Source organism: Aspergillus fumigatus, chromosome 2, assembly GCF_000002655.1.
Source record: "Aspergillus fumigatus Af293 chromosome 2, whole genome shotgun sequence".
NCBI lineage: Eukaryota > Fungi > Ascomycota > Eurotiomycetes > Eurotiales > Aspergillaceae > Aspergillus > Aspergillus fumigatus.
Genome location: NC_007195.1, coordinates 1,931,677 through 1,956,945, shown reverse-complemented (window position 1 = coordinate 1,956,945; position 25,269 = coordinate 1,931,677). Strand labels below are relative to the sequence as shown.

The window sequence follows — 25,269 nt, the reverse complement described above, 5'->3', positions numbered from 1 at the left end:
GACATGAAAATGCAGAGCTTCGTCGGACATTCATAAATCGCTGTCGGAGACTCTAAAGTCATACAAGAAGTCAAAAGCACAGTAGTAACGCGATCAGACGTGCTGCTCCGGATCGTCATGTGCGACGCTTTGGTACCTGCCATCACTGTACATGCGCATCGGAACCTCGTACATTTGGTTATAGTTGACGATTTCCCCGCCGAGCATCGCAGTGCCTGGCTCCCGCTTCCCAAAGTACGGAGCAGGATCGCACCAGAAGTCGCGGCAGTTGGTGATGATACCGCGGGAAAACGGGTTCTTAGGCCGATCAGCGCGGGGCCCATCCCTTAGCCCGTCACGGGCAGTGGCGAAAAATGTGTCGATGCCGAGAAGAGATGACCACTGCTGTAAGCACCCATGTCTCCGTCCCCGGTGCGAATGGCCCCTTGCGAGCGCGGGGTTCGGACCTTGCCCCGTTGCTGACAGGCCAGCGGCCTCGAGCGATGTCGTCCCCGCAGTGATGGCCGAGGCAAAGGCACGAGAGCTTGGGTAGCTTCGATCTATCGAATGGCCCCTCATGTTCTCGTATGTCGTCTGATTCCGAGATATTTGGACGAGTTGAACAGCACAGAGCATAGTAACCCAGACCAGCTGGATGGCGATCCACAAGTCCAGGACAAGAGTGAACGGATCCCGTAGCACAAACCCACAAAGTTCTTCATTGATAATGTTGCATGCATGCTCCACGGGTGCAGGCAGAATGTTGATGTCTATTGATTCTGGTTAACCAGGTATTTCAAGCTTTCGTCCCGGGATACACTGCTTATACTTACACCTATACGTCAGCTGCAGAAACAGGATGATCCCAATTTCCAAGCAGATAATGTACAAAACAAAATGGCGCAGATTATTTGCTCCCACACAGTTGTCAATCCAGGGACAATGGCTGCATTTTCAAGTTAGGACTCTCATGACTAGGAATAATCGCGCACATGGGACGGACTTACTGGTCATGCTTTGCAACGCAGCGCGAACAGCGTTTGCAGTGCTTGCTTCTCAGCGGCTTGCGAACCATGCAAAATACACAAAAGTTCTCCTCGTCAAACTTCCACTGCTCAAACAACTCGTTTATCACGACTTTTTGCTGGTTTCGACTACCTGTCTTCGGAACAAAGCCGGGGTCTTCTGTCATCGAGTAGATGTAGAAATATGTTGTGAGGCAATAGAACACCGCGAACAATATATTCAAAATTGGCGACGTGGAATAGGTTGCTAAGGGCGTAAACGGTTAGTACGGAGCAGTAACGAGGTAAAGTATACCTACCTGGCAACACGCTGAAGATATATGTGACACCAACCCAAAACAAGGATCCCGCAAAGACACCTGACAGATATGGCTAGTTATGCATCAGCAGTGATCAGGCCAAGGATCGACTAGGAGAACCAGGGTGCAGGAAACTAACGACAAGAGGACCATACCGTTTTCTGGAGTACCCTGTATTCCGAAGGGGCTTGACTGGCCGCCTTTTGTGCTACCCACTGTAGCCCAAATGTCGCTACAAGCATTATCGGTATAGCAGCGTAGATGACCATGTGGCTGAGAATATAGACAGCCGCATACACCATCAAAAATGGCCACAAAAAGAAGAACTTTGACATCACGCTCTTATTCCGTAACCAAGACGTGAGCCCCATTGGCAGAACCTTGGTGTTTCCATCAACGTCGTAACCGCACTCGTCAAGAGCACGGTACCAGACCCGCGTCGTGTTCATCTCACCGGCCACCGTGGCCGGTGACTTGCCATCTCTGGTTTTTGCAAACCTATCCGCACCGTACTCGATGAGCTTCTGCACACATGGCAATGACCCTTTGACCAATGCCCAATGTAAGGGTGTCAGCCCGCCGTCATCGACAGCATTCACATTGGCGCCCCAGCGCAGGAACAAATCCACGCAGGCGGGATATCCCTTATACGCCGCCCACATCAATCCCGTATGACCCTGCTGATCTATGACATCCACTGGTATCTCTTGGTGTAAGAGGAGCACCAGCAGAAACGCATTCCCATCAATGGTGGCCAAATGTAAAATGTTGTAACCTTGAACGTCGGTCAAAAGTGGATCGGCGCCGTGCTGGAGGAGGAGGTGAACTATATAATAGTGACAGCGTTGAGCGGCCCACATGGCTGGTGTTGCTACAGAATCACCACCTTTGGCGTTAACGTCCGCACCATTGTCCAGCAAGAACTTGCACATGGCGTATTGATTATTGATCGCAGCCCACTGTGATCCCAGACGAAGCCATTAGTACAAGTTCGAGTGTAATGGCCGACCGAACCAAGTGGAAACGGTGAATTTGCACTCACATGAAGCGGAGTAATCCCTTCCTCATCTTGGTAGTTGGCAGTAAACTTCTTCTCATCAAACAACCTCTGCATGGGCCCGATTTCTCCGATACGAGCGATCTGCATGATGTCTTCTCCCAGTGGTATTGAGCCCTTGGGAGGGCTACGATCAGGCCGCATATTCTTCAGTTCAACACTGACATCTTGTTGAGTGACTTTCGGAGGTGTTGTTGTGCCTTTGCCCGCCGGTATTGATGTAGGGCTCGTGCTCATGCCTGCAGACCTGCCGCTACTTTCCGGTTCCGTAGAAGGAGTTCCGGAAGACATTCCTGCCGCGGTTATTGAGGCGCCGTTTCGTTTGAGGGAAATCTAACTCGATCCGACTTCGAGGAACGAAAGGACGCTGGTAGCGAGGATGGTACACCGTGAAGCGTTCGGAGATGACAACCGCAGACTTTGGGCTATAGGTACATCGCGATATTTATAAAGTATTTCCATAAAACTTCATCAATGATCTCCAAGATAGTAATCTATGGAGGTCTGGGAGGAAAGGTAGGGGGGAGAAAAGCAACGGATGGAGGAAATGCACAAAAATACGGGGATGCGGTGATCGGAGTAAGTCCTGCGCGACAACGCTACAGACGCTAACGATACTGATTTACACGCAATCAAATAGAAGGACAATCCTTTCACTTATTCTAGATAACTTTTGGGTCATTTCCAAGGGTAAGATATTCTATATTTGATTGAGTGAAAACTTGTTCCTTTTTACAAAGAAACGTCAATCTGCTAAGTCGTGTGCCACAGCCTGACGAGCGATTATTCAACTGGAAAGGTCATTTAGGCAGCCACATTGCGGTGTAGAATTTTCAACCTTTTCCTAATGAGTATTTATTCTGAGAAGATCCATTTCTTCATCGGAGAAGAAAGCACAAGTGTATGGAGAAGACGATAAATGAAGACGACGAGGAAGCTGTCGAGAGGCGAAGAACAAGCCATTGGGTTGTCACTGGCGTCGTTTCTGAGTACACAAGTCTATGAACAAGTTTTCGAACGTTGCAAACTCTTAGCCAGGGAGCTTTAGAAAACCTCTAGCTCATTCATGGCATAAGGTCTCCTAACGCTGAAGGGAAAATGCCGAACTCAGCTAAGCCATCTCTGAGAGAACCAGATCCATGCTGCTTCGAAGAGATTGTGCTTGGTCAGCCAACATCTGAGCATCAACCCGTAGCTCGAAGTCCGTCAGAAAACAAAAGCTGATTTCCAGCCTGGAGAGCTCCCGCTCGCTCACTCCCCCAACCTTGGCAACACGGCTGTGGGGATAGCTGAGGTCTTCGAGCGCTTTCATGGCCACTCGAAGGCCAGCCAGCACCAGACGGTGCATATTCTTGCCATTCACAGATATAACTCTGTCCACTGTGGCTAATCTTGTGATGTAGATACTTGTAGCAAGGTACACAGCTGTAGACATCGGGCAATACCGATGGAGTCTCAGCAAGTAGTCCCGTAGGCTGATAGGTGGTTCTCTCTTCGAGAGGAACCTCTTGGACAACATGAGCTGCTGAATGCCATCCCGAGCACCCTCTTCATGACTGATTGGAGAGCAGTGTAGTTCGATGACCCTGGTAGGCGTGGCTTCTCCGCTAGATAAGCTGTCGCTACGAGCCATGGTGGCCGGCGTGGAGCCCGCAGCCAGAACAGGCTCGACCACTTTGCCAACACTGGGTCTGGCCAGAAATTCGACATTGACACACAATAGCTCGAGAGCGGTAGCCGGCAAGATGTCGAAGACTTCGCTAACATGACTGAGCCCCATTTCACCTTCTCCCTTCGACAAATTCGAGTCCGTTTGCGCATTTGAGTCAGGAGTCACTTGATCTCCCTCACCATGGGTGCGACATCCGTTCATCATGGCAGCCACAGTCAGTTGACAGAGCGAGGGTGGCGGTTCCGGAGACAACCCTGAAAGCTACAGGGATATGAGCGCCTCCGGTAAGAGTACCATTGTGGGACCGAGCCCGCCGTGAAATAGTCGGATTAAGTCGAGCCTTTTATCGCCTAACCGTATGACGAACAATTAACAGCGGTGAAAGGCCAACTTCCTCGAGAACAAACGCATATGACTATCACGGCACGAGGCAGTAACGCTTGCCCGCAAGAGCACTATGTTGACCGAGACATGGACCTTGTCGATGGATAAATGGCAAAAGGCACGATTGTAGAGTCTGAAACCTCAAAACCGGACAGTACAGTCAGTATTCGATCTAGAAATGGTCAGTGTACCAGAGCTACTCACCCCGGCGGAAAGAAAAGTAGTATGTCTTGGACTGCAACAATGATAAAGGGGAGGGAGGATGCCGAGGCAGGGTGGAGATTGAGGGTAAATGAAGAATAGCTCGCTATCGGTTAGGTATCACATTCTAAAGATCATCTTCTCTGTGACATGGTCTTTTCTGATAGAGGCTGACTAGTGAATAGGAGATGGTCAATAGTCAGAAAGGTCAGCAGCCCAAACTCAGGATGGAATGAAACTATCGGACATTATTTCGCCCGGCTTTTCCCCGTGCCAGCTCATCCACAGTCCCAACAGCTATTTAAGCATACGTCTTCCCAGAATGTTTTAAGTAGCTTCCGTGAACTGTGATTCTATAATGACTGTCTCCGACATATGCATGTATGATGAATGGCCGTGCGGGGCTTGCAAGTTGGGGTAATATTTCTATGTTTACCTATCTACGGACTACCTTTTTATCAGCTTCACTAACTAGTTACATGTTGATCGTTGAGCAACTGATTTGCTTTGAGAGAACTTCACTAAGAGATTGCAAATTTCTATGTCATTTCGACGTTGGCGTCATCTATCATGTACATGAACACGCTTAGAAGAAGCTTTTATGATGCAAGAGACGCATTCCTAAGTAACGCTCAACCTTTCTTCTCACCAATCGGGAACGCAAAACTCGAAATGGTTTGCCTGCTACTGTTATAGTCAGGAGCTCAATGCTCTCCTCTCAGTCAGAACCAGCGATTGTTATGACGCCGATCATCTTTGTTTTCCTCGCCCGAACGGAAAAATCGCAAACGACCAGATCTACCGTTAGATGCTCTTCGATGAGTACGCAGCTCAACATCACGCATTGAATTCACAAGTCGGTGGCGTTCCCGGCCCTCTGCTAAGATGTGCTCGCCTGCTTCTGAGATGATACGTGTACCGTCTTGGATGATTCGCGGACGGTAGCGGTTAGTCTCCTGATGCCGCTGTCTCACCCTTCCGGGATTGGGAGAGTGAACTCGTGGATATGGACTGCTATCTCTCGAATGGCTCGCCCCGTTGCTCCTGCTGTCGGCGTCTCTTGCAGAACCGTTGCTGCGTGAATAGGCTCGGTGAGTTGGTGCTCTTGCGTCGATAGATTCTTCTTGATGGAATGCAGCAGAACGGTTACGCGCCCTGGTGCTGTTTACATTCATTTCATATTCCACGTCGCTGGAGAAACGAACTTGCCGAGGTTCTGCACTTTGGCGCTGTCTGTCTTGCGATGCAGCCGCGTCATTGTGAATGTCAACCACACAATTCAGACTTCGACGTGGTCTGCGTTGTACTGGCTCACGTTCAGTAACAGGTGTACGTTCCCGAGGAGGTCGTTGCTCTCGTGACGGTTGTTGTGATCGAGCCTGACGAGGTATTTCAACAACGTCATTTGCTTGCTCCCTGTCGGTAGTGGTCGGAGCTCTTCCTGCCTGTGGTGAAATGCATCGAATTCGGACCGAATCTGGCCGATCGTTGCGCGGTGTCCGCTCCTCAACCTCAGGGGAATCAACAACAATGGGATGGGGTGATCTCTGACGGCCGCGGCGCTCGCACAACGTCTCTCTGTCACTTGTCTCGGAAGACCTTCTGGAAATCGGTATCCGGAACGAATATGACCGGCTTCGAGCTTGTGATAATCTCCATGTCGGCGAAGGATGTCTATGTTCCTCCTGGCATCTTGTCTCACTGAGGTTCCTAGGCACGATGGTTTTGATCCTCGGAGAAGTCATTCTTCTGGGACCTCCCTGCTGGGACTGTCTAACGTGGTAGAATTCGCCGCGATCATACACTCGAGCACGGTCGCAAGTCCCCCTTCCGTCGCTGAACAAGCATCTGCGGATCACTGTTCTCGTTCGAATTTCCATTGGATATACGTCTGTGTACTTCTCTATCAAGCACATTTTTTCTGCCCTCCGCCACAGTATTGAGTTGAAGGGCTCCCCAAGTTGTTGTGATGAGAGGTGGGTTGTGATAAGTTCCCAGGAGGACTGTCACACCAGAATGATGTTGAACCCCGATATATAGGATCAGATATGCGCTCAAAATGCTATGGCCGTGTCGAGCGAGTGTCTTGCTCGAAGGAAGGGCTAACAATGAACAGAAGTTGCGCATTCTTGTAACAGACAAAGAGGATGAGCACTTGTCTATGCAGTTGCAAGACAAGCGAAGATGCGACACAGCATTGTCATCGATGAAAGACATGTGGCCGGAGTCATGAGTTCAAAGCACCTGATTATCAAAGGAAGAGTGAAATGTAAGGAGAACCAACAAAGGATCCTCGGGTTCATTCAACATGAAGACACATACAAGCGGTTCTCTCTATTGTTTTACGGGGAGAGGAAATCCATCGCGCGTCGTGAAGCCTGACGACTAAGATACTTATAAGTATCGCAACTACACATGACGAAAATTTGTAAGAGCAGGCTAGATCATGCGGTGGAAGAACCCTTGTAGTTCTTCCAGGCACATATGCGGGCTAGTGTACGGCTGCAGCCTAAGGCAAGCCTATTCGATGACTTTTTTCTAAGCTACCCACCATTCCTGCCCATCGGCCGTAGCCTGGTCAAGCAGTGTTGAGGGTTCCTGGTGAATTATCATAGAGAGAGACAATGAAGTGTGGCTGGTTCAGGTCACAGGGGCACAGTAGGAGTCAGCCGAACAAGTTGAAACCCTCAAGACTAAGCGAAGAAAGCAATGAAGATGAATAGTGACTAGAGGCGGATGACGAAAAAGCCCCAACAATAATTCGTTTAGATTTTCAAATCGAACAAAGATGTCGAGGTTTGGCCCTGTTTCTTCCCTAAAGAGCCTCCTGATGCAGGTCCTGCGGCTAGACAACTTACAAGGGGTTCCTGCAGATGAGTGGCTGTTCCTAGTGATGGAATTTCAAGCAACCTCTGTTCCCCGGGTCTATTGCTAATTCCATTGTGTTTCTGTAATAGTGCCTTACAGACCAGAGAGGAGCCTTTGAATGTCTTCGTAGATTATTACAAAGATGTTGGTGATATCAGTTGTTGAGCTGAACAGAATGAGGCGCAGATGATAGAGCACCAGCCACATCCTTCCTGTCAAATCAAATTCTTTGTGAAAGTGTTGGATGTTCCAATCGCCAGTCCAAACATCAACCCAAAAGGGTCTGGAACTCAAGACCATATACTACTCCGTACGCTTACGCGCATCAAATCGCCGCGCCACCAACATGATCGCAGGATTCTCAGTGTTCTTAAAGGATTGATGCCTAATCTCTTCGTTCATGTGGACAAGCAACCACAGAGCTGAAGAGACATGGAGAATTCACCACTATGTCCTGCCAGATTCATTTCATCTGAGGACGGCACGAGACGGGAGTTTAAAAAGTCTAAGCACGATGATAAGCGCAAGGCTATTACGCTATGCCCACTTTTCCATGAACTTTTCTCGGCTCCTATCACGCTGGTGGAGCACGTCCAAGTTGAGCCGTTCGATCCCCTTTTGAAGTCGACCCAATTGTGACTCGAGCTCACTGAGCTTCTGGTCTTGTTCCACATCCAAAAGCGAGGTCTTAAATCGAGAATCCTCGCTCAGGGCAGATGCAAGAAGTTGAGAAGCTTGGTCACTTGGGATCAGTTCAGCTACCAAGGGTAACTTAGCACCGAGCCTAATATTGCGTAGGCACTCAACAATGTGCTGTTTCCTGTCAAAGAGAGCATTTTCGCCGCAATCATCCTTTCCTCTTTGCTCCTCTAGTTGGAACACGGAGTCCACCGACAAACCAATGCGGCGCAGAACGCCCGCGATGGCCTGGAAATCTGAGTTATCCATGGGCTTTTCTGGAGCGGTAGGGATGGATAGCAACGGAGTAGAACGCCTCCTCATACTCAATGTCTCTCGCCTTGAAGAAGGCTTTTCGGAAAACTGATTGCCTATTTCCGTCCTGTAAGCAGCTGTAAGAGCCTCTAGAGTCGCGCAGAATGATTCGCGACTCTGGAGGAGCTCTTCAAGGCTCCCGATAGACGACGTCATGCCAACGATCGTATCCAGGATCTATGAGATGGTCAGCCATTAAATCGTGGACAGATTCCGACCAACAGTCCACCGACATTCTCAAGCCTTCTGTGGGAGGCCATTCGCAGCTGACCATGGACATTCTGAAGTTCACGTAGTATGGGCTCGTTGAATAACTGCCTTACAGACATCTGGGCCAATATGTCAATCTCTGGGTACAAGGACTCTAGTTCATCACTCAGCGTCATCAAAGCCTCCTCCTCCGTCGCTGTTGCTTTGTCAGCCGTATTTGCCAGGCCCGCTTTGACACTTTCAAGATACAGTCTGTCGAGGCGGCAGTGTATCTCGTCCGCCACGTATTCCGCAAGCAGTGAACCCAGGTCGGTGGCTCTTTTGGTTATAGAGACATCATCAGTAGTGACTTGTATACGGAAAGCGCTCTGCGCCAGATTTGCAAGTATCCTGTCATCATCCTTTACCCTGGCTGCCAGGACAGACAGGATCTTTCTGCCATCGTTCGTTGCTCTCTCCAATTCGGTTTTCAAGCTCGCTTCTAGCTCACGTGCAAGATCACTAGACTTGGGGAATGTCAGTCGCAAATCGTTCCACAGCGGTCCACATATTGGTTCATTACCGAAGCTGCAATATGCTGCGTTCCACTTGCATGCTTTTGATGTAGCCGTTGTATGTCTCTTTGCTGTCGAATCCTTCGTTGTTCTTGCAGGCCAGACTGTTTATCCAGAATTTCTAATTGTGAGTTCAGTATCTTCGTCTGCACTTGGATCGCAGAGGTTGATGTCTTCAAAGATTCGATCGCACAGCGAAGGTCATCGTCCAAGAATGGTCGTATCGTAGCAAGATCTGGATCAGATATGATGTTTTGCAAAGCACCCGAATTCTCCAATGTTGTGAATCTATAGAAGATACAATTAGCAACAACAGACTATCGCTTCGAAATAGAGAGAAATGGAATCCAACGGGGTGAGGAATGGGAAACATACAGTGTTAGCTCCTCCTGCGAAAGCAGCGTGTCGGGTCGGAGGTGCTCCTCCAGCCACTGAATGCTCTCAACATTCTTGTTATCGATGTCGATCAAAGCCGACTCGATCTCATGCCGATTGATTGGAAGTTTGCGATCTTTGAGAGCGCCAATAACTCTGTCCGCTGGATTGACCGCGGTCTCCTTTTCCATTGTTTTGATATGCTTGGGTGGTGCGGAAGCGCGAACCATTGTGAAATCGCGCCTAAGCTTCACTCCGAAGTCTCTCCAGACCATGGTTCTACTTCCACCCTACAAAACAACTTCCGGGACAATTGAGTGGTAGACTGCATTCTCGTTTTCCTTAATGATAACGTAGTTTATTCTTTTCGACTTCCTTGTGGATTTCTCATAATCAAGTACGATACTAAAGCTATTTAATGCAAATTGACTGTCTTTCCAACAATCAGCAAGATATTCTTAACCTTCAAAAGTATCTATTACACTACCGCAACTCCTATCATGTTATTCTGCTAAACATATTTAAAGAAACAACGTAGTAGATTCCAGGAAGATGTCTGCGACTGAAAGAATTATTCGGTAGGATGGCCCGAGTGGCCGCCCAACTCTCCTTCCACCTTGGGATAGTACCAAGTTGTAACAGCAATAATGACATACACAAGCACGCAGAGACCTCCCTCAAGGTAATTGGACTTTCCATCGCGCAAGAAGTTTCCAACCACCAAGATTGACAGGACGACGAGGACGATCATAAAGATTTCGAAGTTGAGACCCATGTCTTTATCAAGGCACCAGCCCACAATGACTGCCAGTGGCGCGTTCAACAAAGCTGTCTGAATTGAAGGGCCGAGGCAGTGGAAGAGTGCGAAATTGATTTGATTGTCCCTAACAGATGTTAATTTGGCGGAGACGCAGCTGAATTCATCTCCAGGTCGGACTCACCAGGCTTCGTCAATAGCTGTCAGATGCTCTGCTGCTTTCTCGACTAGAGGAACCAAGATCAGACCCATAAAGTTATCAGAAACCCCTGTTTCAACAATGTACTCTATTTCTTCCACCAAAAAGACTGCTGACATGCATACGAACGTGAGCGAAAATGCTATAGCCACTAGACATTCGGTCAGAGTGAGCTTGGTGCGTTGCAATTCTTCCTCTCGATCCTCGTCCCGCTGCTCGTCCTTCTCAAGGACTTCATCAAAAATACTATGATGACTATGCAGATTATAGAACAGGAACCTGTGCAAGCGCGTGAGTGGACTTGATCGTTAAGGGCAGCCCAAGAACAGAGGGGCTTACATAATGAAGGCGACGAGAAGAATAACAGAGGTAGATCGACTGATTACCAAAGTGGAGTGATCCAAATCTTCTGGAGTGATGATCGCTTTGGTTGAGCTCGAGCTTAGGGCCGCGTAGAAAGCGCTCGGTATTAACAGACCAAAACCTGCAACGAGCAGAAGCCCCGACCCGACCTCACTGATAGCTTCATGAAACGACTGTTCATGGCGTCTGATACCTCCGAAGAAGAAGCACAACCCCAAGCAAAGCAACAAATTCGCAAGAATTGAGCCCAGGATAGCGGCCTGGATGACAGGGATCAGGTTTCCCCCTCTATCATTGTGGATCAAAACCATGAAGAGTACGATCTCCACGACAGAACTCAGTGTTGTTTCCAATAGTATTCCAAGAACCTTGGGCAGCTTCCTTGCCAACTCGCCGCCTGCAAAGCCGAGCAAGTTTGCTGAAGGGACCATGGCAACATAGTTCAAAGCGAAAATCCAAATGTGAAGATCCTTCCGAGCGAAGTGTATGGCAATAGCGGCCGGGACGAAAGGCCAAAGGATGTTCACCAGCATCGAAAGTGTACAGGTGCTTTTGAAGCAGACCGCGAAAAAGTGGACAGGATGAAACCCACTGCGGCCACTCTCGCCAGCGGTGTCTACTCGGAATATTCCATAGCGGCGAGCACTCTTCTCGTTATGCGTAGGAAGCATGGGCTCACCCTGCGGTGACCCTGCTGGTTGGAAATGCCCCGGCCTCAGGTCCCCGGTATTTCCGTCTTGCTGTACCCGTTCATTCTGAAATGAGTATTTCGTATTGGCGCCCATGCTGGTGCACGGAAAGCCCACGCTCGCGTACTCCAAAGCGATCCAAAAAGGGAATTCCTCAACGACTTTATGTAAATCAGACAATCCTCCCCAAAGCGAGCGCTATTCTTCTGCTTGCTTGTTCTGTATGGCGGATGGAATGGAGCGAGGTAGGTACACAGGAAGGAGAGAAAATATAGAAAATGAAGCAAGCGAAGTTGAATTGGGCGCTTCAAGCAAAGTAAATGGCTGTCAACATAGGTTGAATCAGTGTTCCAATGGTAAATTTATGGTAATGCTCAAGTTAGGGGGTGTCCCTGAGAGAAATTGGTTCTTCACAGTGACCCTCACTCTCAATCAACTCTAGGATCGTATATATAAAATGTTTATGAAATTGAAGATCTTTGACAGCCCAGGGATGGGCTTATAGGAATTAAGCCAAAACAGAGCTGGAGGTGAGCTGGCATTGTGGCGTCACAGCAGGGGTTTCGTCCCCTCGTTCTTTTGATACCTAAACAAACACGCCTAACCACAGTGGCTGGGCTTTGACTGGACAATAGAGAGCAAAAATTACCTCTTGACGATGCTCGGTATCCGTGTCAAGCACACCCACACCGGTTCTGTTTGACACGGGATATGGCAGCAGGAGTAAGTGGGGATCAAGTTTCATTTTGATTTATGGAGGACAACCCAACTGCTGGCATTTCAGAGCAACTCAGAGGACTTTGCAAATGAAGCTATCGACCTCAAAGGCTTAGATCAGATATCTCATTGCTGGACTGTTGACTCCATACTTTCTCTCTCTCTCTTGGCTGGAAAAGGGGTTGGTTAAGTTGTCTTCGTCGTTCAATACTAATAATTACTGATGGTATTAGGTTTTGGCACTATTCAGATACCCATTCAAGCTACTGTAACAGAAAATAGCAAGAGTGTCTTTCGAAGCCACACAGCCATATACTGAATGAATCCTAATAAATCTTATTGTTATGTATAACCCCTGTGCTCTGCACTAGTTTACCAGAACCCAAGTAGATAGAATCTAACTAATTAGACACTGGGGCCAACCTCCTGTTGGGGAAGAGAAGGAAAGTGGATATATCATGCACAGCCACTGCAACTTGGTCCATTTCATCACCCTTGTATTATTATCTTGGTACTTTACCTTTCCGTAGAGTACAGACTATTTACCATCTAAGATCTGAAATCCATATTTGTCCATCTATACGTACCTACTCCCTTTACCATTGGGTATTCACTCCATGAAAATCACCAGGGGAAGTTTCGTTAGTATGTTTAACACTGAAGCTGTCTCAAGGTCATACTCCGCACAGGTCATTGCATCAACGCCGACTGCCTTCGGCTCCCTTGGCATTGGTACTACCTAGAAGTGAGTACCCAGACTGTGGCATGGACTTGGAGGTGGAGGTGTGGTTTAACTGACATCATCAGGCTGGTTGGTTATCTTGTCAAGGATGCGAGGTCATGCACAGGGAGAGCATGATTCAATATATCGTTTCCAATCTACTCCGTAGAATCTGTTAACATGGATAGATCGGGCTATTTGTACTCTAAGTAACCAGTACTACTGGAAATCGTAACTCCGATTGGGTAGAATCTTTGAGTGATGTTAGGTTATACACTCAGGGTCCCCAAAATCCGTTAAAGAACCAATTCTCTCCGAGTCGGCGAATTTGCCGCCGTAGATCATGGCCACGGGGTTTAGCTGATGGTAGGTACTCCGTACATCAATGCTACCATCGGGCATCCAAAAGTCTGAACGAAATCCTACGAGCTTCATTCTCTGAAGAATAATTTTATAAATGCCCTGTCTACGGGCCCTTACGTACACGTGGTAGTTGAGAATCCTGGAATAGCGCATAATGAATAATGAACAACGCGATTTTTCCACGTACCTCTGGATTTGAGGCAGAGTCAAAAACCTATACAATAGTACTTCTTTGTGCGTCTACCATCATTTCGGACTCCCATACGCTTGATAACACCATAAATCTAGAACATCGCGGGAGGCGGCGACAGACGGCTATTGACGGGAGGGGGATTTTCTGGTTACCTGATTTTTCTCTCATCCTGTGCACATCTGCTTTTTCTTACTCTAATTTCGATTTCAATCGAATACAGCTTGTTTGTCTTATCATAGACTTCCCTCACCCGAGTAATTGAAGCTTGATATCCTGATTTCTCTCTGGCCTTCCTGGGGCCTATCGCTCATACAATGTCGTCCAAAACGTCCCCAGCCGTGCCTCCAGTGGCCCTTGATGCTATCACTCAACACATCGGCAATACCCCACTTGTGCGCTTAAATCGCGTACCAAAGAGCCTTGGAGTTGAAGCGACTGTATATGCGAAGTTGGAATACTTTAATGCCGGGGGTAGCGTGAAAGACAGAATCGCCCTGCGCATGATTGAAGAAGCCGAGAGATCGGGGCGCATCAAGCCTGGTGATACCCTGATTGAACCTACCAGTGGTAACACGTTAGTTGCGCCATCTCCTTAAGTTTTTTTATCCCTCCGTGATGGTTGAGAACATGAGCTGACATTTCGTGTTGTCTTCAGCGGTATTGGATTGGCTCTTGTTGCAGCCGTCAAAGGTTGGTCCTTCTACCCTCAGTCCTTGTTGGTAGATTACCATTCTCATAAATCCTCAAAGGCTATAAGACTATTATCACTCTTCCCGAGAAGATGTCCGCTGAGAAAGTCTCTGTACTGCGGGCTTTGAACGCTACTATTATCCGTACGCCTAACGAGGCTGCCTACGACTCCCCCGAATCCCATATCGGCGTCGCCAAGCGTCTCGAGAAGGAGATCCCCAATGCGCATATCTTAGACCAATACGGAAACGTGAACAATCCATTAGCGCACGAGCTCGGCACTGCGGAAGAGATCTGGACTCAAACTAATGGCAAGATCAGTGCTATCGTCGCAGGTGCGGGTACCGGTGGCACTATCACTGGCCTGGCGCGAGGCCTGAAGAAGCACAATCCCAATGTGAAGGTCATTGCAGCTGATCCTCACGGTTCTATCCTGGCTGTTCCGGCCGATCTGAACAAGGAGCATGAAAATGAGCCCTACAAGGTTGAAGGTATCGGGTATGATTTCATTCCGCAAGTGCTTGACCAGAGCGTCGTGGACAAGTGGTACAAGACTGGGGACAGGGAGTCATTCCAATACGCTCGGCGATTGATCGCCGAGGAAGGTCTTCTTGTTGGTGGGAGCAGTGGAAGCGCGATCTCAGCGCTGGTACAGGCCGCAGCAGATCACACCTTCACCAAAGACGATGTAGTAGTTGTGATTCTGCCTGATAGTATCCGGAGCTATCTCACAAAGGTACAATCCAGGCCCTGGCTATCTCTTTTTGTCAAATCTGACAGGTCATAGTTTGCCGACGACGACTGGCTTGCCGCAAATGATCTGCTGCCCTCGTTATCCTCCGAAACTACGTTGGTATCGCAGAGTGTGCAACCAGAGGCACCAAAGGATAAATTCGCTGGAGCGAAGGTTAAATCCTTGAGACTGAAGCCCATCACAACCGTCCGGTCCAACATCCCCTGTGAGAATGCTATCGAGATTATGCGCGATAGAGGATTTGATCAACTTCCCGTCCTTGCACCCTCTGGAAAGAAGCTTGTTGGACTGGTCACTTTGGGAAATGTCCTCAGTCGGCTGACACACGGACGCGCTACGAAGAAGAGCTTGGTCGCAGATGTCATGTTCGACTTCGGCAAGATCTCAGAGGTCGTCACCGACCCTAGGGACCTCGGTCTGACAGAATCCAAGCTCAGTGGCGACCAACAGAACGGAGCTGATGTCTTGAGGCCACAAGCCAAAAATCGTAAGTTCATGGAAATTACTATGGAAACTCCTCTGAGCGTCCTCAACCGCTTCTTTGAATGGAACAGCGCCGCCATTGTTACTGAGAGGGACGAGCATGGAACGATGAGGCCCCTTGCGGTCGCGACCAAGGTCGATCTGCTCACCTGGATGTTCCACCACAATGAGAATTCTTCTTAATACGGGTCCCATCTGATTTTCTCACGAGGTTTTCACGTTTCGAGGATGCGTATCTTAGGATGAATCGTTTGCTTCAGGGAGCTCAACCTCATCTCTCATGATTTGGCGATATCAGTCTGCATTTGATTATATAGAGACATTCATCCATAGATTGGGTTCAACACGATCATGGGAGCAGGGTACGGAGTTAATCAGGTTATGTCGAATTCTGAATACATGCATTAAATCAACTAATGACTGAAATCTCGGACCTTGTTTCCACCAGATCGCGGTGGTTACACAATTCCGTTCCATTCTCATTGATGCGGACACCCTGACGTAAGACTGACTTGTTTATATCCCCGTATGCGTTCGCCTTTTATCTCCAGACACTCTCTTGACGTCAGACATTTACGTCGAAACATAGCATGGCGCAAAATTCAGGGAAGTTGAAAAGAATTAGTATCACATTTGTGATCTTTGTAGTTCTCTTCAAAGACTCGGACGAGCTTTGAGCTTCCAAACCACTTTGTGTAAGATGTCGGGGTTCTTTACGTACCGAAACTTCTCTTTACAGGACACGCCTCCTTTGGACGGGAAGGTAGCTGTTGTGACGGTGAGTACATACTCGCCGTGAAGAGTGGATAGCAATCTCAGTGGTGGGACTGCGAGCTGATGAATGCTGGTGACCGTCGCTTCACAGGGAGGCCAAGCTGGCATAGGGGAAGGTGTGTAGGAACTTCCCATACGAATGGGTACCATATGAGTACCCATCCATATCTTATTCAATCATTCCATCCTAATCCTATATTCATTGGTTCAGAAATTGTTGCACAGTTACTCTTGCACAATGTTAGGAAAGTCTACATTGTAGCGCGAAGCAAGAGCAAGTACCTCAGAGCACAAGAGAACTGGCGACAGCGCCATGGTATAGTTCTCAGCGAGAATGACGACAGGTTGGAATTCATTCAGTGCGATCTGGGAGACATCAAATCCGTAAAGGATGCAGCGGATGAGATTACGGCCAAGACAGACAGACTGGACATCTTGATATGCAATGCAGGTAAGCTTTCTCGCTCGACTGCGCAGCCGCTTTGATTGCTGAAGTCTGCAAAAGGATTAGGGGTGGGACCTCAGTACAAGAGGTCACCTCAGAATATCGAGGTCGTCTTTGCTACTAATTGCGTTGGCCATCAGGTTCTGGCCACCCTCCTGCTTTCTCTTCTGAGACGCACAATAAACCAAGGCAAGGCACAGGAGGCTCGGATAGTCGTCACCAGCTCATCTTTTCATCAATTTTGCCGCAAAATAGATCTGAATTTGCTCACATCTCCAAGTCGGCCCAAGCCTGCAATCGTCGACGGGCTATGGCGTTACGGTCGATCCAAGCTAGGTAACATTCTCTTCACAAGAGAACTTGCCCGTCGGCTCGAGCAGGGGACGGACCCCGCAGATAGACACATCTATGCCAATGTATTCTTTCCAGGAAATATCGTCACCGAGCAGTGGAACTCCTGGGATGACTACTTTGGAAGAGTAGGAGGCTCTATAATGAGACGCCTGTTCTCACTGATTGGACAGAGCACGCAGGATGGTGCTGCAACAGCCATTTATCTAGCTGCGAGCCAAGCAATTCGAGAGAATGGAACGCGTGGTCAATACTTCATTCCTATTGCCACCCCTTGCAAAACAACTCCGGTTGCTGCTGATATGAGGCTTGCTCGCGAACTTTGGGTGAGTCCTCTGTGCTGAGATACATTTTGCTACCATCAATCCGATGATTTTCTCACAAGACTTCGTCTTTTATTTAGGATTGGATAAATGCCCGAGCGACAGAGACTCTAGGTTCAGACTGGCAGAGCGAGGCTGGCGTGGGTTTGTTCAACCGCATCTAGAGTCACAATGGCCCATAATCCACTTTTATGCGAGGAGTCCTTCTATAGTCCTGCCAAAATGAAGCCATTGGATGGGTGGACCGCACTGGAGGGACCGTTGGTCGCCCACCAGCTACTTATATACTTTTCCAAAGGTTTAAAGAGGCCCGGAGAATCGAGCCCCACGTTTGTAAACCAGCATTCATAGGCATTGTCCGATCCATTCTTCCCATCTCCTCACACCGGCTCCAATATTGCCCTCCTCATCGCCTTTTACAACTCCGCCAACGACGTCGACTTTCACACCGACCTCATCTTCTAGTAGCCTGAAGCTGAAATTATCCTGCGCATCGATGCTGCCCAAGGTATCATCGTCCTCAACCGTAGCAGTGTCCTCGCTGGCATTCATGAGCCCCTTGCTCTTGGATTTCCGGATCCTATCGATCTCGGTTTCCAGTTTTTCACGAACAGAGCCTGGCGGCAAGGCCGTGAATAGGTCTTGTTTGTTGGCGGCTACGAGGACGGGGATTTCCGATGCTACCTTGGCGGAAGACTTGCCTCTCTTCAAAGCGCGTTTCTGAAGAGCGAGAAGAACATCGTGCAAATAGGATGCGGTGTCTCTTAACGTGTTTTCCTCGGTCAAAGCTGCAGTGTCTACCATAAAAATGACAGCGCGCAGCTTCAATTTCTTGTCCTTCGCAGTCGCCATTGACACCAGTTCTGAAAGGCCCTGGGCCTCCCGTAGTTTCCCATGGCCAGGAGTATCCTTCAAACGATACCTAACAGGATTCTTCGAGACATCCTTCACCGAATAATCATTGACGGAGCGGTAGCGATTTGATGCAGTCGGTACTGAAGGGGGGAGGCTGACGATGGCTGAGGTAGATGTTTGAGATGTGTGCGTGGTTTGTGTCGCTTTAGCCAAGCGGGATGTCTTGCTTTCAAGCTATCAAGTAACATCAATGACTGTTGATTGAGAGGGTAGCGTTCGCACAAGAACTGCGAAGCCATTTCGAGAATGCTGGTCTTACCAATGACAACAAAGCGGTTTTTCCTGCCCCGCTAGGTCCGAGAAGCAGAAAATTGCTCAATGGCGGAGACGCAACGGACCGGTAGAAGAGGAAATGCAACAGAACAGGCAGTCCAAAGGCGATGAGGGTTGTGACTGCAATAGCGACGAGATTGCCGTCCAAAAGGCTGGTGAAAATCCGCTCCGCCAGACCCCATTCTTCGTGTTCTGCCATCTCTGCTTATGGATGTTTATTATTTGGGAGGAATGGTATGAAGGATGGTTACTTGAGGAAACAATGATCAAGCCAATAAAAGCTTGAGGAATAGTATCAGGTCAAAATGCGCACCATCTTCCACATATGGCGTTGTGCAGAATAGTTGGAGCTCCAGCTTGTTGCCAACAACCGCGGGTTCTACTGAGTAATCATGGCGCCACCACATTTCCATTGGGCGTGATGCCTTAGCTGTGAGGTTCCCGTTCTCTTATTGATTAATGGCTTATCGATAAGAGATTCCCATGAATCAGTTATATACCTCTCCACAAGGGGCCACAGAGATGCTCACATACCTCCGGTATGCAGGGATGGGGGTTGCCTCTGTTTATTGATTTAGTCACTGAATTAGATCTTGCTTAGATCTCTATCATATCCAGCTGCTTTTAGATTATTGTGTACTGCATGAGACCTACATCCTCAATATGAATATTCTACAGTGCCTCTTCACCTTACTGCTACTTCCATGTACATTAGCAGATGTTGACTTCACCGTGCCAACCATTGGCACGAATTTCAAGGGTGGCGACGTTGTTACAGTGCACTGGTGCGAGTCAGGCCAGCCTCCACGAATTTCGGAACTGTCACAATACGATCTTTCCCTCTACGCAGGAGGAGATAAGGCTGATACCCAGGTGAGTAGCTGGGCACTACAGACAGCTCACGGGCTCCTGTTAACGGAAAGAGAGCCAACTAGTATGAAGTAGCTGTCCTAATCAAAAACGGCCTTTTCACTCGTGGAAATTCGGTCTCCATCAGGATCGATCCTGGTGTCGGAGGCAATGAAGCCAACGCATAGTAAGACCTCGGGCTTTTCTTGCTTCTTTAAAGCTCGTCTCGCACTGACGCAATTCAACAACATGCAGCTTTTTAAAGATGGTTGCCTCTGGGCCTGAGGCCTTTGCCATCAATTTCTCAAATCGCTTCACACTCAGCAACATGACCGGGTCGTTTCCACCTCACCTCGTGGATGACATTCGTTCTCTCTCAAATTCTGACGGATACGCTGTTAAAGAAGAACTACGAAAGAGAGGGGTTGGAGCAGCTTACGCAGCTTACACTGTACCCTATCCTTTGCAGAGCGGTCCAACAAAGTATGCTCCAATGGCCAAGGAACCCGGAAGTACTATCCCTGTGAAGACGAAGGCTCCGGCACCGCAGTTCACAGCAAGTGTTTACACAATCGCAACGACTCGGCTTCCTCCAGCGACAGTGCAAGCTACACTTTCTGCATCTGCAACGTACTCTATTGTCAGTGTTGAGAACACAGTAAGTGGATTATTGGACGGCCTTGACAATAAACGCGCTTCTTCTGATAGACACTTTCCCTAGGCGTCCCCTGCACCGCATCCCCACGATGCCGCAATGAAAAGATTAATGGAGAGATGGAAGGATTAATGAAGCAAATTGAAGAAGAGAAAATGATCTCATGACATTTCGATCGCATCCATGTCACAGGTGCCAGAGGCGGTGCCTCCTATCGACCAAATTAGGCGGTGTTGAATCTCCTCTATTCACGGTCTACAATAGAATTAGCCTAGATTTGATAAACACATACTCCGTGATTCGTCCACTTCATCTTGATGGCTCCCCAATGTCGCTCAAAATGCAATTTCCAACATAAGAACAGATAAGGTATCACTGCGATATGGCAAAAAGAGGAGATCATCCGAGTCATGTCGACCCGATTCATATATCGTTTCGCGCAAGAGGTCTAGTAATTGGCCGAAATCATTCGAAGGTTGCTAACTGCTGCTATTGGCGTACGGAATCATCCGACCGAAAAAAGGATATATTCTCCCGAAGAGCAATGTATTCGCTATCAGCATATCCCAGCAAGGAGTAAATGTGTGTGCTTCTGTGACCCTTTATGCGTGCAATCTCAGTACTGCCGTAATTGACCAGTGCACGGCCAACTTCCCTGGGTTCCTGCCCGTGGTGGAGGAAGTCTCCGTTGAGAGAGTCTGGCGAGAGTCGCTCAACAACAACCAGTCGCACGGCTTCCTGTTGACCGAAGTGGCCATCCACACCGACGACACCTGCTGGTAGGAGACTGGCTTTGTTCAAAAGAGCGCTATATGCCCCATGGTCGATGTACAGACTCCCACGTGGCTTGAGACCATGCAGGAGCCAGAATGACCGGGATTGAATTGGTGTGTCTGAAGGTAAAAACCGCGTATGTAGAGGCGGCGACAACGGTGATTGTGACTCTGACGGCGTTGTCTCTACCGTTGAAGACTGTCCCAAGATACCTCGTTGTGATTGCTGGAGATACTTTACGATCTCGAGAACATTGCCCGGTTTGGAACTCTTGGTAATCACAGTCGTCACTCCGGCACTAGTTGCTAATTTTGCAGCTACAATCTTTGTGCTCATTCCACCAGTCCCGAGTGATGAACCAGCAGACGACACATCGGCTTCCAGAGAAGAGATGTCGGAAACCACCTCGATGGGCTTAGCATCCGGGTTGTGACGAGGGTTCGAGGTATATAGGCAGTCAACATCCGTCATCAAAAAGAGGTAGTCGGCCTTCACCATGGCCGCCGTTATGGCCGATAAAGTGTCATTATCACCGAATTTGATTTCCTTGTGAGTTTTGTCAGATCAATGGATCATTTATGGAACTGAGATGCTTACAGAAACCGCCAGCGTATCGTTCTCGTTAACGATGGGAATGACTCCCATATCAAACAACTGGGCGAAGGTGTTTTGAGCATTGATGTATTGTGTCCTCTGAAGTCGAAATTAGATATCTTTGGTCCAGAGTTGCAGTGAATGAGTCCTCACATCCGCAATGTCATTCCTGGTTAAGAGGATCTGCGCTACAGGGAGTCGAAGGTGTGAAAATAAACCGTCCCACAGGCTCATGAGTCTGCATTGTCCGACAGCTGCTAGCGCCTGAAAAATGTAACCGGTCAGAACATCTACCCTTGCAGGACTTGAGAACGCTGGCTTATACCTGTATGCGAGGAAGATATTTGGGTCTCTCGTCCACATCCATCCTCCGCAAACCAACGCCAACAGCGCCAGAAGAAACGAGGACTACATTATGCCCATCCCTACGTAGCTTGGCGGCTGTCTCGACGATTAAGGTCAAGATCGAGAGAATGGGCTCGTGGGTATTCTCATCAACTATGGAGCTCGTCCCTATTCAAGTGGTGAGTCAGTCATTCTCAAACAACATATAGCATTATCCGGAAACAGAAAAAAAAACAGATCCCCGCACCTAGTTTTATTACAATGGTGAGACGCTGCGACGGCATTGTTACGTTTGTTTATTGATGGCTTTCAGAAGCAACCAATTACTCCCGTGACAAAGCAAGTCAACAAATCATCAGATCATTCCTGGGCCTGAAATACTGATGGCTCGTCTCATCCTCAAATAATGTTTCAAACAATCCGATTACGGACCATCTGTTTTGCCGCCTGTCACCGCATATGCGGAGAGCCAGACGAATCTTCTTCCTTTCGCGCTCTAAAGTAGATCCACTGGTGGATAACGGCTCTCTGATACAGCTTTTGAAGTTAGCAACTTGGCTTGAGAAATGTCAGATTCGCAACCTTGCTCAACTCCTTCTACCCGCGGCAAGTCTGATAGTGGATATATCCCTGGAGATGACACATGGACCCAATGGCGCAATATATTTGCTATCTTGACGGGACAGATGACGGATGAGGGAAAGGAACAGTTCCGGATTGCACGAGATATCCGCAATGAAGCCGCAGATTGCAAGCGCTGTGAAGATCAAAGAGACTACCTATTACAGTACAGTGAGTACTGGAACCACTCGAAGTTTTCATACTGACTTCACACGGAATTGCTATCCATAGTTGTCCACTTGTCATCAGCCCCTCTGAACTGGGTCCCTATGGAAATCGTCTGACAAACATATGCTGTCCAGGTCCGATCATACGGTTCTTGAGCGACAATATTCGACAACTAGGGGGCGATCTTTCCAGTCACAATATCTATTGCCGACGCTGTACGAGCAGAAAGGCTGGGGGTTTTGATCCGGAATATGGCATCTTACTTTGCGCGAACGAGATGAAGGACCAAGGGCATCTGGAGGACACAATGGCACATGAGATGGTTCATGCATACGACCACTTGAGATTTAAGGTGGACTGGACGGATAATTTGAGGCATGCGGCTTGCACAGAGGTATTAAAGTCTCTCGCTAGACCCAAGCCAGCATCAACTACTGACTCATTGCAGATCCGAGCAAGCTCCCTCAGTGGTGAGTGCAGATGGGCGCGAGAATTCTTCAGACGTGGTCAGTGGAAATTCACTCAGCAACATCAGGAATGTGTAAGAAGAAGGGCCATCTTGTCAGTAAGAGCTAGACCTGGATGCAAGGATGAAGCCCATGCGGAGAAAGTGGTCAATGAGGTTTGGGACAGCTGTTTCAGAGACACGCGGCCCTTCGACGAGATTTACCGTTGAGACTCGTGGTTTTCTTACGAAGATACGTCAAGCCTACCCTGCCTGTTCAGATTTTTGTGCATGAAGTCTGCGCTTTGCAATGTATTATAGTCAAGTTCCGGATGTTACAAATAGAAGATACCAGATGACGCCGAGCTAAGAGCCCTGATAGTTCAGATCTTCTAAGGAAAATGGGAAGAAGCAAAAAAGCACAAAGCACCTTCCAACTCCATACACACAGGCTGAAATGAACTGGCTGACAAGGAAAGGAGGTACAACACCCTAACTCCAGAAATGCATGGGTCTTACCATCATGCTTTGACTTCCTTTGAAGAACCAGAACTCTGTTTCGTGACCCGGTCATCCTTCAAGCAATGTTTAAGGATCCAGGGATGTCGCTGGATCTCATCAAGGGAAATACGCTTGTCTGGGTCGAGAACGAGCAACTGCTTAAACGTTAGAAAGTGTACTTGCCTTGAGCGGTAGGGTTCGCATACTCTCTTGATGAGATCTTTTGCTTCGGGGCTGACAAATGAAGGCACCGTCATGTCCGCTCTCGCAATCCGTCTTTGTGTCATGACGGGAGTGTCTTCAAAGGGCGCTTCCCCAACCAAGAATTCATAAGTTAAGACGCCCAAGCTCCATAAATCGACCTTTTCGCTATAGTAATTGTCTTGCGGGTTGGGTTTGAGCATTTCTGGGGGAAGATAATCCAGTGTTCCACACATCGTCTGCCTTCTGTTATTGGGCGCATGGACACTCCACCCAAAGTCACTGATCTTGATTTCCCCGTGGATTCCCACGAGTATGTTCTCCGGCTTGATGTCGCGATGCATGACGTGCTTCTTATGCAAGTACTTCAATGCGGCAGCCATCTGCGCAATATATTGAGCTGCCTTCCACTCGGGAAAGCGATGCTCCTTCCGGAGGTGCTTGTACAACTCACCTCGACCGGCGAACTCCAAAATCAAGAAAATTCGTTTGCTATCATGGAAGTGGCCGTAAAGCCTGAGAACGTTGGGATGACGTAGGTTGCTCTGTATCTCAATCTCGCGTCTAACTTGCTTCTGCACTCCCCCCTGCTGCAGCTCGGATTTGTGCAGGACTTTAAGAGCACAAACGAAGCCGGATGATCGCTCTTTGGCCAGGTAAACCCTACCAAATTTCCCCTTTCCCAATGGCTTGCCGATCTCAAACATTCCCAGATGTAATTTTTTGGGGCCGGGCTGCTCGTATAATGGTGTCGTGTGTCGCGATTCTCCATTCTCATCTGTGTCACGATGCGCCAATGTGCTCTGAGCTCCCTTGAGAGGGGATGAGCCGGTATGCATCGCATTCACTTTGTTCTCATTTGTGTTTTGCAAGGCAAGCTTTAACAAGGTTGATCGACTTGAGCCACTGTTAAATTGCCCAGCGGCTCCGAGGCCTGAGAGGGACACCGCTGTTGACAAAGAGCCCTGTCGAGCCGGATTAGCAGGCTGTTCCCCTCTCCCCAAAAATCATTGCAAGAGATTTACCTTGTGCTTTGAGTATGTGCTGCCATTCCTTCCATGATCAGCATCATCTTTGACAGAGAGATGCTCAAAACGAGCCTCGAGCGCCTTTGTAGCCATGAGAATTGTCAATTGCTTTGGGAAGAGGAGAAGCAAGTAAGATCGTGTGATTCAGAGAGGCTCTATTGGTTTATGCAATCATAATTACATTGATGGTGGAAAACTTGGAGTGTCAAATAGTAGATAGAAGTCGAGAGCCCTCTGGGAAAGAGAAGAGTAACATTCCATGATCCACTTGTTTATCTAGTTATGCTCCTTCGACACATCACCACAGCAACAGGTCGGACCGCCTCTTTCTCCGACACCGCGGGGTGTCAATCATCGGCGACGAGGTTGAATAAATGCCATTCAACCTAGCGGCATCTTAAAATAGATGGCAGAAATATATGCCCTTGTAAGCGAATATCGAGGTGCTGATTTGAAGGGGT

The 25,269-nt window shown here is 48.5% G+C and overlaps 12 protein-coding genes across 12 annotated transcripts; 4 read left to right on the top strand and 8 right to left on the bottom strand.

The window, feature by feature from the left end:
* Positions 1 to 93: 93 nt before the first annotated feature.
* On the bottom strand, positions 94 to 2,651 carry AFUA_2G07670 (ankyrin repeat domain-containing DHHC palmitoyltransferase family protein; the record flags this gene model as incomplete). The annotated part of the gene is made up of 6 exons (XM_750009.1): positions 94 to 749; positions 869 to 925; positions 1,015 to 1,251; positions 1,304 to 1,376; positions 1,459 to 2,262; positions 2,346 to 2,651. 6 exons carry the CDS (start codon positions 2,649 to 2,651, stop codon positions 94 to 96), a joined length of 2,133 nt encoding a protein of 710 aa, XP_755102.1.
* Positions 2,652 to 3,471: 820 nt separating this feature from the next.
* On the bottom strand, positions 3,472 to 4,236 carry AFUA_2G07660 (putative cyclin-dependent protein kinase complex component; the record flags this gene model as incomplete). The annotated part of the gene is made up of 1 exon (XM_750008.1): positions 3,472 to 4,236. One exon carries the CDS (start codon positions 4,234 to 4,236, stop codon positions 3,472 to 3,474), a length of 765 nt encoding a protein of 254 aa, XP_755101.1.
* A 1,103-nt stretch (positions 4,237 to 5,339) lies between these two features.
* On the bottom strand, positions 5,340 to 6,497 carry AFUA_2G07650 (putative RNA binding protein; the record flags this gene model as incomplete). The annotated part of the gene is made up of 1 exon (XM_750007.1): positions 5,340 to 6,497. One exon carries the CDS (start codon positions 6,495 to 6,497, stop codon positions 5,340 to 5,342), a length of 1,158 nt encoding a protein of 385 aa, XP_755100.1.
* Positions 6,498 to 7,534: 1,037 nt separating this feature from the next.
* AFUA_2G07640 (uncharacterized protein) lies at positions 7,535 to 9,892 on the bottom strand (the record flags this gene model as incomplete). The annotated part of the gene is made up of 4 exons (XM_077804111.1): positions 7,535 to 8,655; positions 8,712 to 9,194; positions 9,251 to 9,530; positions 9,618 to 9,892. The coding sequence occupies 4 exons, from the start codon at positions 9,890 to 9,892 to the stop codon at positions 8,023 to 8,025; spliced, it is 1,671 nt and encodes a 556-aa protein (XP_077660274.1). The 3' UTR covers positions 7,535 to 8,022.
* A 187-nt stretch (positions 9,893 to 10,079) lies between these two features.
* On the bottom strand, positions 10,080 to 12,675 carry AFUA_2G07630 (hydrogen/calcium exchanger domain-containing protein). Its single transcript, XM_750005.2, has 3 exons — positions 10,913 to 12,675; positions 10,559 to 10,852; positions 10,080 to 10,501 (listed from the first exon to the last, which is right to left on the bottom strand). The coding sequence occupies exons 1-3, from the start codon at positions 11,719 to 11,721 to the stop codon at positions 10,189 to 10,191; spliced, it is 1,416 nt and encodes a 471-aa protein (XP_755098.1). The 5' UTR covers positions 11,722 to 12,675; the 3' UTR covers positions 10,080 to 10,188.
* A 1,258-nt stretch (positions 12,676 to 13,933) lies between these two features.
* Positions 13,934 to 15,729, top strand: AFUA_2G07620 (cystathionine beta-synthase CYS4; the record flags this gene model as incomplete). The annotated part of the gene is made up of 4 exons (XM_750004.1): positions 13,934 to 14,193; positions 14,275 to 14,309; positions 14,369 to 15,045; positions 15,097 to 15,729. 4 exons carry the CDS (start codon positions 13,934 to 13,936, stop codon positions 15,727 to 15,729), a joined length of 1,605 nt encoding a protein of 534 aa, XP_755097.1.
* Positions 15,730 to 16,246: 517 nt separating this feature from the next.
* AFUA_2G07610 (putative short chain dehydrogenase/reductase) lies at positions 16,247 to 17,603 on the top strand (the record flags this gene model as incomplete). Its single annotated transcript, XM_750003.1, has 5 exons — positions 16,247 to 16,324; positions 16,357 to 16,463; positions 16,566 to 16,771; positions 16,832 to 17,442; positions 17,520 to 17,603. 5 exons carry the CDS (start codon positions 16,247 to 16,249, stop codon positions 17,601 to 17,603), a joined length of 1,086 nt encoding a protein of 361 aa, XP_755096.1.
* A 181-nt stretch (positions 17,604 to 17,784) lies between these two features.
* AFUA_2G07600 (signal recognition particle receptor subunit beta) lies at positions 17,785 to 19,040 on the bottom strand (the record flags this gene model as incomplete). The annotated part of the gene is made up of 3 exons (XM_750002.1): positions 17,785 to 18,528; positions 18,614 to 18,828; positions 18,941 to 19,040. 3 exons carry the CDS (start codon positions 19,038 to 19,040, stop codon positions 17,785 to 17,787), a joined length of 1,059 nt encoding a protein of 352 aa, XP_755095.1.
* A 250-nt stretch (positions 19,041 to 19,290) lies between these two features.
* Positions 19,291 to 20,263, top strand: AFUA_2G07590 (putative beta-1,6-glucan biosynthesis protein (Knh1); the record flags this gene model as incomplete). Its single annotated transcript, XM_750001.1, has 4 exons — positions 19,291 to 19,500; positions 19,563 to 19,663; positions 19,732 to 20,134; positions 20,198 to 20,263. The coding sequence occupies 4 exons, from the start codon at positions 19,291 to 19,293 to the stop codon at positions 20,261 to 20,263; spliced, it is 780 nt and encodes a 259-aa protein (XP_755094.1).
* A 357-nt stretch (positions 20,264 to 20,620) lies between these two features.
* Positions 20,621 to 22,292, bottom strand: AFUA_2G07570 (glutamate 5-kinase; the record flags this gene model as incomplete). The annotated part of the gene is made up of 5 exons (XM_077804110.1): positions 22,092 to 22,292; positions 21,825 to 22,012; positions 21,653 to 21,763; positions 21,503 to 21,598; positions 20,621 to 21,451 (listed from the first exon to the last, which is right to left on the bottom strand). Exons 1-5 carry the CDS (start codon positions 22,126 to 22,128, stop codon positions 20,621 to 20,623), a joined length of 1,263 nt encoding a protein of 420 aa, XP_077660273.1. The 5' UTR covers positions 22,129 to 22,292.
* A 118-nt stretch (positions 22,293 to 22,410) lies between these two features.
* AFUA_2G07560 (mitochondrial inner membrane protease ATP23) lies at positions 22,411 to 23,309 on the top strand (the record flags this gene model as incomplete). The annotated part of the gene is made up of 3 exons (XM_749999.1): positions 22,411 to 22,636; positions 22,810 to 23,027; positions 23,082 to 23,309. The coding sequence occupies 3 exons, from the start codon at positions 22,411 to 22,413 to the stop codon at positions 23,307 to 23,309; spliced, it is 672 nt and encodes a 223-aa protein (XP_755092.1).
* A 290-nt stretch (positions 23,310 to 23,599) lies between these two features.
* On the bottom strand, positions 23,600 to 24,901 carry AFUA_2G07550 (aurora family serine/threonine-protein kinase; the record flags this gene model as incomplete). The annotated part of the gene is made up of 3 exons (XM_749998.1): positions 23,600 to 23,734; positions 23,786 to 24,745; positions 24,806 to 24,901. The coding sequence occupies 3 exons, from the start codon at positions 24,899 to 24,901 to the stop codon at positions 23,600 to 23,602; spliced, it is 1,191 nt and encodes a 396-aa protein (XP_755091.1).
* Between the last annotated feature and the right edge of the window lie 368 nt (positions 24,902 to 25,269).

Bases quoted from the DNA above. Each gene is read 5' to 3' on its own strand.
- AFUA_2G07630 (XM_750005.2), bottom strand. From the start codon at position 11,721: ATGGGCGCCAATACGAAATACTCATTTCAGAATGAACGGGTACAGCAA. The intron at 10,853-10,912 runs GTAAGCCCCTCT...GCGCTTGCACAG, and splicing joins CTTCTCGTCGCCTTCATTAT to GTTCCTGTTCTATAATCTGC. The intron at 10,502-10,558 runs GTGAGTCCGACC...AACATCTGTTAG, and splicing joins ACAGCTATTGACGAAGCCTG to GGACAATCAAATCAATTTCG.